The 13,592-nt window shown below is 44.0% G+C and overlaps 1 protein-coding gene across 1 annotated transcript in view; it reads right to left on the reverse strand.

Moving 5' to 3' along the window:
- Positions 1-9,124, reverse strand: part of LOC125018041 (contactin-associated protein-like 5) — a 72,812-nt gene extending 63,688 nt beyond the window's left edge. The window contains exon 1 of the mRNA XM_047601679.1: positions 8,891-9,124. Coding sequence (XP_047457635.1) covers positions 8,891-8,963 — 73 coding nt within the window. The 5' untranslated portion in view covers positions 8,964-9,124. The remainder of the gene's footprint in view (positions 1-8,890) is intronic.
- Between the last annotated feature and the right edge of the window lie 4,468 nt (positions 9,125-13,592).

Raw genomic sequence — 13,592 nt, forward strand, 5'->3', positions numbered from 1 at the left:
ACACTCTCCCGTGTGCATTCACGGCTGAGGGTGTGCCGACACACACTGCGCTCAAAGCCACCGGCTACACAACAGCGAGTCTCGGTCTGTGGATCAGAGACACCTCAAGGATGGACGCTAAAAAAAGTCGGATAGCAAACAGTGATCCGGACGAAAGCTTTTCTTCATGACCACATCACAATCAATATCAAATCATACAGTGTGAACATGCAGCAGGTGATCACACAATGTAATTACATGAAATAATGAAGCGCTACACAGACTGTGAAATCCAGCCGCTGTGAGCAGGTCTTGGGATTTCATCCCCTTTAATTTCTCTGCTGTCTGAAGGATTTTTTTTTGTCTCATTTTTCATCTGCGTCCCCGCTGATTTTTGCATCCATCTTATTGGCACAGTCGATACAAAGTGGGTGTTGATAATCCTTTCAGACCCTCTGCCAGTAACATGGAGAATAAATCGAGGGTGAAACTTACAGACTCCACAGCAGTCTGAAGCATATTCATTGCAGTCTATAGATTTGGAATTTGGTGCAGCGTCAGTGTGTGACCAATGCAGCTGGAAATGGAAAGGCCTCCACTGGCGCCGCATGCATCACAATAGATTTTTTTCAATTCCCGAGAGACAAGGCACAAATTATTTCTCTAAATAGTCTGATATCGTGTGTCACTGGATTTAAAGCTAAAGACCTGACAGAGTCCAGCGTGGAGGGTTAATAGCTTTGCAGCCACCGAGGGAGTGAAAGTAATGATCAATAGTAAGACATCATGTAAATTTATTTGTTGTCAGTGGTTTTTAACAACTGCTCTGGAAGAGGCAAACCTTCATTTCTGCACTATTAATTCAAATGTTCAAATATTTTAAATGAGTGAGCGGTAAGACTGATTCACTTCTGGTTATTAACTTGAAATAAATGCATGTGATCTGTGTAATGGGATCAGATCATATAAAGTGTGACTTCAACACCAACACTTCATGCATCCAGACAATCAATGGAAAACCTGAAACACAACAACATCCCGGAGCTCTGACCGAGATCAAATGAGAAGCGCGAGGCGCCGCGTTCCGTCGGAGAGACCACAAGCATTGTATTTACGCAATTTAGCCAAATAAACACGCAGCCATCGGCGGCCGGGCTTTTCATTTTTTATTCCGCTCTTTGAAAATCTGTCGTCGTGATGGAGATTGATGGGGTGGGGGGGGTGCGGCGGCCCCCTGAGAGCTCAACACGCGCTGCAGCTACAGAAAAACACATGCAAATCAAGAAAGTGTCTTCAGCGACTTGAAAACAAAGATGCAGAGTAAAAAGAAAAGGGAAACACAAAAACACTTGCACAGAGAGACGAGCTGCAAACGGCAGAAAGCACAAAGGAAAGTGTTTGATGACGGACACGGATGAGACTCTACGCTGCTCTTCAAACAGTGTGAAGGATTTCAAATGTCAAACCTACAAGCTACCGTTGCTGGTTTTAAGTTAATCACCATTAAGATTATTTTTAGATGTTTTTTTTTTGTTTAGTAAAGGTTACAGAGAATAAAAATGTCAGCGTGAACACTCGCTGAACGAAGCTCAACCTGCAGCTCAGGCTTAATAAAGTCAGACGCGCAGAGGATAGAAAAAGTCATAACTTGTGCAAATGCGTTTTAAATTACAGCTGATGCAACGACTAGATACAGATTAGAAAAACCTGCGGTAAATGTGCCGAACATTTTAGAAACGGGATTGACCTGTCTTCACCTGAAGTGACTCAGATTAACTCCAAATAATTCCCAGACGACAGATGTGACTTTTTTTCTTGGTTGTGCCTCAGTAAGACGGTGGATCAATGAGCTCCTGTTCCACCGCGCTGAAAAAATATCAGCTCACGTAAGAAAGGAACCTGGAATCTTTCAGAGAATCACGGAGCCTTTATTAAAACTCGATGTGCTGTTTGATTGTGTTTATATATTAATGTAGTAATTATATATTAATGAGGAGGATGGTACAAGAACAAATAAAAAAAAATAAAATAGGTGAAGATGATCAAGAAGAGAGCGTCCTTCCAACAAAATGAATGAGCTGCATACATTTCATTTTTTACATCATAAATACCTGCAGATTTATCTGGGGAGTAAACAGCTGACGTTTTATAGACACTGTGTCTTTATTTATTTAGTGTGAGACTTAAAGTTTATTTATTGACATTGACGTATTAGGACCAGGGCGCTGTCCTATCGAAGAATTACAGTTAATATCATTTGGTAAATCCATGATTTAAAGGATGTCAGCACTAGTTATCCCACCATTCTTTTTTTTTTTTTAAATTATTATTTTTTTTTTTACATATATTTCAGCGTTTATTGACAGCAAAGTGGAGAGAGACGCTCAGGAAATGGAGGCAGAGAGGATGAGAGACACGCAGGAAAAGGATTTGCCTACTGAGTGACAAAAAACAAACCATTCTTTTTTTTATTCATAATATTATTTTTTTTAAATCCTGAGATCGGTATTTTAAATAAACGTCATTTCCCTCATGAAGTCACATAAACAGACTGGTGGACGTGTGAGGGAGATCAGAACGTGACAGACGTAAAGACGATGGAGATGGAGAAAACACAGACGCCACAAACCTCTGGATTAGTTTGGAGAAAAATCTCTTTTCCTGAAATCAGTCCTGAATAGATCCAGGACAACGACACCTGACTGTCACATAAATCATCGTCTTTGTTGAACCTGCATTTCTGTGGCTATAAACTGTCGCCGAACCCGAAGTTAAACACCTCCAGATGAACCGTTAGCTACTAATCGTCCCCTCAGGTCTCGTTAGACCAGAAGAAGATGTCAGTGAGGAGAGGAAGGTGGAGACCGGGGATGGAAACATGACCTCCCTGTTGGTTTTCACCCACGTGAATAGATTCCTCCTCAAATGAATTCATGCAAATCATGTCTGTCACATCAAACAGCTGCAATCAGCTGATTGTGTATCGACCTAATAGCTGATGACTACTATTGAGATAGAAATAATCAAGCATGATGAGCTATGTAAAGTACATGGGTCACCACGGCAACAGCCAGCGTGTCCCAGCTGCGTCCGCCAACCGTTGACTTCCTCCCGGAAACGTTTCCCGTTCCGTGTTTGCTCGTGTTAAAAGCTAAACGCTGCACCTGTGCTCCTGCTGCACCCAGTCAACATGTTTCCCTGTTTTGCTCGTGTTTCGTCTATTTGCATGTGTTTACTGGAGCTGCGCTGCGCTCGGCTCGGTTCAGCTCTCAGGAGCAGCGCACAAACATCACCTTGTTAATTTCGTTTTTTTTCCTCATGAAGGAAAGCAACTATTTATCCAGGAGGAGACACAAACCGCACGGCTGCAGACGATTGTTGCTTCGCTCATTTCAGAAATTTACCAGACTCGTTAAGTCAGGGAAAACTTCAAGCTAAAGAACTTTGGGACGAAGCCCTGAAAACAGACAGGACAAATTACTATTACCCAGAGTTCTTCAGAAAACAACCAACAGTGTCCTTCGTTGGTGCAGCCACATCAAATCTCACATATAAGGAACTAAAAGATTTCTGATGATGGAGGTGATGATAATGATGATGAGAGTGATCCTCCTGGCGAACGTATTTCCCTGCGGACGCTCGGCCTCAGATCTCCTTCCGGTTCAGTTTGTGTCTGAGAAGAGGCGCTGCATGTTTAAACATGAGGAAAAGTGCCGGCGCAGTCACACCAGCGCTCTGCCTCATTTACCTTTTGATAAATTCATCAGGCCTTGAACGTGTGCAGCTGTAGGTGTTCCCTGAGTGTCTCCTTCACGTTCATTAGTGGGGGGATCTGCAGCTGCATCGTCTCCAGCAAACGTCTCCCGTGAAGCAGCATGCCAGCGCTGCTCTGACGCGTTCAGGTGCTCGGGATGGGATATAATTACTTGTGAAGTATCTGCTCACTGAGCTAACTTGAAGCATGAAATTTTAAGTAAATATGCGTGTGTGTGTGTGGTGCTGCACCCTCCCGGAAACTGATTCTATCATATAAAAAATGGATGGCTGCTGAAGCGGTCTCCTCTCGCTGTGAGGGGATCACTGGGAGTGTAGCAATATTCCTCCCGCAGACCCGCGGTGAGGAGCGTCGCATCGGCTGCTAATGAAAGCCTTCCTCCCAGCCAAAAGCAAATTCCTTCAAATCAGGCCTCCCGCTGGCCCCCGGCGTGGCCCTGGCTGGCCTTATTAAGGACGGTAAAGCAGATTATGATTATGAATTAAGCCATTGGCCACCAGAACAGAGACAACAGCAGCATGTTTGAGTTATAAATATGTAGATATGCAGCGCAGAAACAATTAGTCAGGCCACAGAAAACCGATTGGTGCTCAGCTCTGCTCCTAATCAATTCACCGCGTCGGAGTTCCACGCCCAGGAAAAGTGGCAGCGCGCTTCTCTTTCTCCTCCTACTTTCCGGAGAATGTTGGAAGGACGACACCAGCATTTAAGAACACCATCCACACACATTTATCACATCTTATATATGGACAACGGACAAATCAATAAGGAAAGTCATCATTAGCAGCAGCGCTAACAAACATATTTTTATAAATCGCTGTTATCAATTTCTCATTATCCTAAGTGAAAAGTTAATTACTTCTAATTACTCAACAGCTAAAACATTTAGATGTATTCATTATTGAATTATTTTCAGATGACTACACACACACACACACACACACACACACACACACACACACACACACACACTCGTTGCATTAAAAGCAGAAACACCAAATGAGATAAGATGAAATAAGATGCTAATTCAGAAGGACACAGCACGGGGAGTTGACATCAAGAGATTCTTTTCTAAATCTACAGATGAAAAATTGTGCAGCCAAAAATAAATAAAAATTAAATACTAAAAGATGTGCAACAACAGAAACATTACAAATATAGAAAAAGTTTTATGTGCAACATCTGTGGTGACACAATTTTAAAATGTTGTGATTTAAGAAGAAGCTAACAGAGATTTAGTGACTAAGCTAAGCTAAGCTAAGCTGGTGGCCTGAGTGTTCCTGAAGAGAATGACTTTAGTTCGCTGTGTTTTATCTGCCTGCGCTCGCCTACAGCGCAGAGCGAGTCTCGGACCTCGTCTCTAAATAAAACCTGACTTGAATTGATGCACATGGTTTGGGAGCTAGCCACAGCACCGGGGGCTTTATTTATAAGGCGCCGCTAAAAATGCTCAACTCCACATCCTGAAACGTATAAACAGAAAATATCAAACCGCTGCAGAGAGGCCAGCAGTAAAGTCATTAAAACCCTGAGCTGAAGCAGCTGGGGAATAGAGCAAAGAGCTCGATACGGTTTAAAGAAAGCACTCAACGCCAACATGATCAGTTTCCTCTCGTCCTTTCACTGATGCTGCTGCAGAGCTCCCTGTGGTTTACTGTTGTCAAGACAAATTTCCTCCACGGTCAATAAGTTGTATTGTACCACAATAATGAAATAATTGGTAAAGGAAAGAGTTATTTCAATGCATATGTCAGGATTCCATCATCTGGCAAACACTGCAAAGGCCATGTCAATACAGTATCAGTGAACCCTGCTGGTACGTGACTGATCGAAGGCTGACGTGTCCGATGACGCGCTCGTCATTGTCTCCTTGGAAAACCCAGAGAAAGTGAAGAGAGAGCTCTGAAAGGAAATGGCTGCCGTCACGTCAGCCACCTGACAAACCAGCTCTGACACATCCCTGCTCGCCTCCTTTTGTTGCTCAGCGGTAAACACGAGAGCAGCTCTTTGACCTCCAGGAGCATCTCACCATTTCATCTCTGCGCAGGATGTCACAGCTGATCACGGCACACATTTGAGAAGCACATGACTGTCATAAATGACTAATGCAGCTGTCAGTTCAGCTCAGTTCCTCATCTTAACATAAACTGCTTAAACCCCAACACAAGCCCGGTGTCACACTCGCCCTCGGAGAGCTAACATAGACAAACAGATCAAATGATATCAGGCCTCGGGTGGATTCATTTACGGCTGGAAAACCTTTTACGTGTTTTAACATGTGGACACGGGGCAAAGGAAGGTCAGCAGGCTCCACTTTTATACAGCTTATACAGAAAAAAATATATATGAAAGTCCAACAAAACTAGAAGCAGATATCTGAAGCCTCCACTTAGAAATTAGTTTTAAATTCAGATTCATCTCGACATTGTGTTCTCCTGTGGTCTGAGCGGAACCACGGCCCGACACACGGCTGTGGGTTCTTTGTTTTGTTTTGTTTGCGCAAATTAAATTAGAAAAAAAAAATGTTCGTCATCTGAGGAGCACGAGCAGGTCTGTAGAATTAACTGATGAGTGAAACGACTAATGAGCCGGGCTGGTCTGGATTCTCCCTTCATTACTAAAACAAACACATGTGAACAGTCGAGACACAGATTCCTCCGAGTGATGATACTCGGGAGCAGATTTTAAATGTTCACTCTTAACTGTAAGTATGTTGATGAGCCCTAATGTCATTTAGTCTATTTCTGCCGTTTTTTAATGATCTGTATTTCATGTTTCAGGTCTTTCAGGCTTTCTAACATCTGGCCAGATGTTAGAAAACTAGCCTCTTGTCTAATTCTGGCTCATTTATGATTTATTGTACCTACAATTTATCATTTATTAACGTGGACTGTCCCTGACACATAAAACAATAGAAAAACAAATAAATAAATAAAGACCATCTGACTCTGCAGCCATCACGAACTGAACCAGATCTGAACCATGAGATGATAAATAATTTTTTACTGACTCTGAATTAAGTTGTTCTGAGCCAAAATGACATTTTGCCCACATTGCAAATTAGAAATAAAATCAGTTATTCTCTGGGCTCCTGCGGTTTAGTTTGCACTGAGTGGCACCAAGGACAGACTCATTGCTGAGGGTTTGTAGTTTTCTTTGAGCAAAATAATAATAAAAAGGTTTAATCATCTGATGAGCACAAGAACTCTGTAAAATGAACCAGAGAATTTTTAGAATTAAATTTGGTAAAAAGAGAATGTGACCAGTGATCAGTCCACACGGGGCCGAGCAGGTCTGGAGCCTCCCTCCCTTCATTATTAAAACAAACGGGAACATTTCAGCCACGGATTCCTCCGAGCAAACATACACAAACACGTCCGGCCCTGCAGCCCTCACAAACTGAACCAAGAAAAAAGAAGAACGTTCACATGTGAACCACAAGATAATGCATTTGCTTTAAATTGAGGCTGTATTCTAAAATGCAAATAGGAAAGAAAAGGGTTTTTTCCTTTTTCCCCTGTGGTCTGAGTGGCTCCAAGGTCAGACTCACTGCTGTGGCTTTGTGGTTTAATCCTGTGATGAGCGTGAATATCTTCGGAGAAATCTGACGGTATAATTGTGTAGAAAAGTTAAAACTCACCAGAAACCGAAGCCAAGAAGAAAAGACATTAATATCTGAACCAAGGGATGATACATTAGTTTAACTGATCCTGATTTAAGTTGTTCTGAGCCAATTTGACATTTTGCCCAAATTGCAAATTGGAAAGAAAAGCAGTTATTGTCTGGTCTCCTGTGGTTCAGCCTGCGCTGAGTGGCACCAAGGTCAGAGTCACTGCTGAGGCTTTGTTTGTAGTTTTCTTTGTTTTCATCATTTGATGAGTGTGAATATTCTCTGGAAATGTAACTTTTTACAGCTGAATTTAGTGAAATGTTCAGAGCAGTGACCTGACAAACACAGAGCTGAGCAGGTCTGGAACCCTCTCCCTTCATTATTAAAGCTAACGTGAACATTTGAGCGCCGTGCGTACACAGACTCCTCCAACAACATCTGGCTCTGCAGCCCTCACAAACTGACGCAAACATCAGAAACCGGCGGCTCCAGAACACAATCCGATACAAGATCCCAGCCCCTCGTTCATGGACAGTTTGTGTTTCTATTCTCTGTTGGTTGTTGCCGCATCAACACTCATCTACATGTTGCTGAGAGTTCGTCTAACACCCGCTGGATGAAGGTGAGGAGCTAACCACAGGTGATCATATCCAGGTTATTGAGGCGTTGATTCAACTTAACGATCGTCTCCATGGTGCTGCTGAACATGGACGCCTCTAATATTTTGACCAGCTCAGTCTCTCAGCGAGATGCACCGAGCCCTGAGTGGACGTGGGGGCATGTGCATCAGAAGCAGACTGCATGTGATTCCTACGTTGCTACCAGGCTGACTTTGTTTCTGTTTCTGAGCAGACCCCTTCACATCTGAGAGGAGCAGAAACTGGGAATTTTGCTTGAAAGGTGGCATAAATATTTGATGGCTGATCAATATGGTTCGAATCTCCACACCTCAACGTGCACGCGGGCCTGCTAACCGGAGACAGCTTCAGGTTTACAGGGGGGTGGGGGGACAAAAAGCTCCTGATGGAAAATCACTCAGTGTTGAGATGGCAAGAGGACGGCTGGACCCCAGCAGCTGTCTCCAAACACACACACACACACACACACACACACACACACAGTTACAGCCACTCAGCACTTTTGGTTCTCCAACACACATCAGCAGAAACACGTCCGTGGTTGACTCTCAGAGACACCTCACGGAGGCACCGTGCAGCGGGCTAGTGGGGTGGGGGGCGGTCAGTCCCTGCATCATGAAGCAGTCAGCGGACCTGTTTGCTTGACCTTCAGCGCACATCCATCCCCAACACACAACACAACTTGTTCGTATGCGCGCCGCTGACGCACAGGTGTGACAGGCAGCGCTCGGTCTCGGTTCTCGGACTCGGGCTTGGTTGTCGGTTCTCGGTCCTCCCTCCCTCTGCAGCGGGAGCACGGAGCCGTGAGAAGGCTCCTTTGCTCCGAGCAGCTTTTTGTTTCTCCGGCTGCAGAGGAGGAGGCGACAGGTGAGCCAGCGGAGTACTTACAGAGAGTGGCGGCGGAGGCTCCGCTCAACGCGCTCAGGGTATAAAGGGTAACCATGGACAGCAGAAAAAACATCTTCCCAGCCGTGGTGGTAATTATCCCAGAGTCCGCAGAGAGGAAAAAAAGACGGGCAGAGGGTCCTCCTCGCTCCTCCGGCTTGGAGGGATTGAAGGAGTCTGATGTGGAGGAGCAGAACCGCTCCCACGATGGCAGCAGGCACTCCCTCCCTCACTGTGAGCTGCAGCCTCCCTCTCCCTCTCTCTCTGTCTGTGTGTGCGTGTGTGTGCGTGTGTGTGTGTGTGTTTCGGGTTTTATTGGCAGAACAGGATCATGGTCGTAAAAACGCGGAACAATAGAGCAGACCCTCAGAGACTTGAGGCTGTTTTTGCTTCCGTGCTTCCCCATAACTAACTATATGATGTGATGATGATGATGACGATGAAGTCCAGATCCGGTCTGGCAGGTCTATGATGGATTCATCCCCACTGCTGGAGCTGCTGTGTCTGTGGAGGCTTCTGTCTGTAGGCACTTGTTTTGTTTTGTTTAGATTTTTTTTTTTTTTTTCATATTCTTTTACAAAAATCAGAGATTCGTGTCTTCGTGTCTCTAAATTCAATTGAACTCATCGGAATGGAAACAAACCCTAAAGGCGGGAAGCTCACCTGAGTGGCTCACCTGTAGATTCCAAGATGGCTGACCTCCCCCTAAATAAAGTGAAGCCTAAATATACGCCCCCTGGTGGCTGCCTGCTGACTTGCTGCCTGAGTTATTCGGTGCTATAAAACTAGGAAATGACAGCTGTGATTGACAGCTGCCCCGCATATAGTCACCAGTAGAGTTTTACTTTATGTAACTGTGAGGAACCAACAGAAAGTCAGTGAAGGTTCTCACTCATCCAGGTCATGGTGCTGAATAAAGGCAACTGGACTTGTAGAAATTTCCCGAAAAAGTCCAGTTGCCTTTATTCAACACCTTTTGGTGGAATGAAGCGAGTTAAACTAATATTTCAAAAATAATCTGTAATGATTTAAGCCAAGGCAACAAAGAGGCGATTGTAGCTTGGATATGTATAGATTAAAAAAATAATAATAATAAGATAAAAATCTCAATGAACATGGCGTCATATGATAAGAGCGGAGCTTTAAAGTCAGTCTGGCAGCTCTCGGAGGGATTTGTCTCCACCGCTGGAGCGACTGTGTTTGTGGAAGCTTCTGCCTGCAGTGAATTTTTCATTTATTATTGTCTCTAAATTAAATGTAACTCAGCGGAATGAGCCCCTAAACAATGTAGAAACTCTAAAATAGCTCAGTGTTGAGATATCCATGCACTGTCACATTTGGGGCCGGGCACAGTCCCACCAGAGGGCGCTGCTGTGCAGGGGAGGATTATCATTGTTTTAATAATTTTTCCTGTGTCAAAAACGTTGTTGCACATAAATTATTAAATAATAAACTTTGTCTCTAATGAAGTGTCACCAGTTTTCATTTAATGAAAACGTAGTTGTGTGTGAATAGTCTGATTCTGCGTCTCTGTTCCCGCTCGGTGGCGCCTGCCCAGGTCGCCCCGGCCTGCACTGATGTGAACTGGTGAACTTTTGCACATGAATGCACATGTACGGCGCACACTTCAGTTTGGGCAGACGGGTTGAGGTTCAGGACCCAGAGCTCTTCACTGGCTGGTCTGAAGCAAGGGGCCATACTGCACAGGTCAGCTAGCTCGGCTAACATACCTAACGTAACGTACTGGTAGCTAATTCATGTTTCTTTTATTAATAGCGTTATGAGTGGAGTTGACCATCTGGCTAGTGTGAGATTTAGGACTTTATCACACATCGACTGGAGGATGTAATAAAGACAAAACTAGGTTATTCAACCAGGAGTGGTTTAAGGAGAAAACATGGTTAATCAGGAGCTCGTAACAAAGAGGCTGGTGAGTCTAATTCATTGATCTAAATGAAATTGATAATGTAGTTTACATATTGTTTCATTTATAGTGGAATTTGTGGAATGCGTAACTGGTGATACGTGTGTGGAGCTGTCCACCTGTCCGTGGTTCTGAAATAGCTGTCTGTGGTGACTTTGTGTATTGGATATGCAGCATTCACACCATGAGTCGTGCATTGTGTTTTTTATTGTTGTCATGTTTTGATCCGTCCTACACATTGAGGTATCTGATCCGACACGTGATGACCCAACGTCTTCATCATAAAGCTCATAGGATACTATAATGAAGCACATACTCACACTAACATCTAAACAGAATCACACATATATTCCAAAACTGGACTTGTAGAAAATAGTGGCACCACTTTCTGGTCATGCAAGTTTCTGAGTTTTCCCGTTTAAACCTCAACTTCCCACTAGTCTCTCGGAACTGAAGAAGCTACTCAGATGAAACGTCTTCAAGAAATTCTACAAATCCAGTTGTCTTTATTCAACGCCTCTTAGATTACCATGACCTGGATGACAGAGAACCTTCACAGACAATCACACATATACAAGAGTGGAACAGCAGACTCTGATGCATGCGTCCTGGTTTCTCTCCCATAATCTCACAGTTGGAGTTGTGTTTTGTTGGAGACCTTGATTCGGCCTCCGTGCAGGCTGCGCTCTTCCATTGTGCTCCGTGCCTCCATCTTGTTGCCTGCAGCAATGACTCAGGCTGTTTCCTGCAGGTTGCCAGGCTTTTCTGTGACGGCTCGTTCTACTCGCCAATTTGCGCCCGCTTGTGTGATCACTCTGTCTTTTTGGAATAATGTCTCTGATCGCTCACGCTGGCCAGACTGTCTGCTGTCAGCTCTGTGCTAAAGCGGCTCCGAAGTTTACTTTGAGTTGGTGTTGTTCAGAGGTTGATGCACTTTTCTTTCCCCCTGGCTGTAAATTGATGGGTCAGAGGCCGTCGGCTGAAAGTGATGCGGAGCCTCATGGTCAGCTGCTTTAACTCTCTCCATCTTCTTCTCTTGGCAGCACAGAGATAATGGCCTAGCATCCACCGCTGTGTTTCTACGAGCCCACCGCACTCAGATAATATTTAGTTTGGATTGCCGAGTGCTTGTAGCTTTCGTATTTTATTTACCCACTGTTTATTTCTATAGGGACTTGAACTGATTATAGCATAAGTTAATTTGCAGTGCAGGTCCCTGGGTGGGTCTTTAAAATACATACAGCTTAATAACGACACACACTAGGGAGCATAAAAGCAGACTCAACAATAAATACATACATTAATGGTCCATGGGAACGGGCCTGTATGGATAAATCTGTCATTTACATGATGGACACATTAAATATGTGCATTTTAACTTCCTGAATAAAACATACAAAAAACACAGAACGCAACAAGAGCATTAGAAGAAAGAAGGAGCAAATTGTTCATGGCTCCACAAGCGAAGGCGCCTTGCGGAGATGCGTTTTATCACACAGGCAGCAGAAAATCTGTTTAGTGCACAAATCTAAATTCAAATTTCCTTCATTGGTGTGACCGCAGCGCCAGAGCACGTACAACTGCAGCAATGTTCGTGCACGGCACGGTATAAATGAAAAACACATGTCCCTGGAGAAAAATCTATACATCCAAAATATATGTAATCAGTTCCAATGAGATCTAACAACGGCTCAAATACAGCGACAAGCAGAGGAGGCACATTTCAAAAAAGCTCGGTACAGTTTCATGTGTTGTTCTGCTGCTTCTCCCTCAGGCTCTGACACATATTGCTCCTTCACTTGCAGTGTCAGTTTATTCCCCGCGTACGTGCTGAATTTAGTTTTTGGTCTGAGAGCGTGTGGAACCTGTGCTACGTCCTACTCTCCAACTGTATTGGAAAAAAAAACAAACAAAAAACAACACAACGGACAAGATCAGAGGAGACAAATGGTAAATGTGGTGAACAGTTTCCTCTCCACACACACGGCCATGCATGCCCTCACTGTGACACGCAGCCCGGCCTCCTCCATTCACGGTTATACCTCCAAAAACAGAGAAAAGAAAAAATAAATATAAAATTCATCTCTGTGTCTGTGTTCCACTTAAGTAACACTTTATTTTAAAGGTCCAATTTCCCATAATTTCCTCCAGAGGAAGTGATACTGATAATTCACTCGACGGTTCCTGGAAGGAACCAATTTTGCACAAAGACGTGAAAACTGAGACAGTTGATGCAAGTCCAGGAAATTATTTCCAAATAAGAGCAGCCAGTGGTCAAGGCAGAGCAGGTCAGCTCCACATGGACATAGAGCACGTTCATGTTCAGAATAATGTGTCTGTGTAGCGTACGCCATGTGTTTGCTTGTGTTTGAATGAAGTAGCTCTTTTAATCCCCCTGAGAACTACGAGTAGGTGCTATCCCAGCGTCTATATTAGTGCTTAATAAAAACGTAGCCCTGTGCTCATACTTCCAGTATATATACTGTAGGTGCTGTGTTCTGATTTCCACCAACTCCTGAGGGAAATATCTGCCTCTTTAGCTGCTAAATGCTCCTCTGTGTTCAAGGGGTAGCTGCTGTGTGCTGCTTGGTGCTGAGCAGACAGCATCCACTCCAGCTCTCTTTATTTTTTTATTTTCTTGTCTGGAAACAGCTGCTCAGTGTGGCTGAAGATGTTGGTGATGAGAGTCTAAAGACGTTTGATGGAGTGACTACATGTCCTCCTCGTCCATAGTTTATATCTGCTCCTGAACTTTATTTTTTATTCTGAAAGTCTAAGTTA

The sequence above is a fragment of the Mugil cephalus genome, chromosome 12 (genome assembly GCF_022458985.1).
Source record: "Mugil cephalus isolate CIBA_MC_2020 chromosome 12, CIBA_Mcephalus_1.1, whole genome shotgun sequence".
Classification (NCBI taxonomy): Eukaryota; Metazoa; Chordata; class Actinopteri; order Mugiliformes; family Mugilidae; genus Mugil; species Mugil cephalus.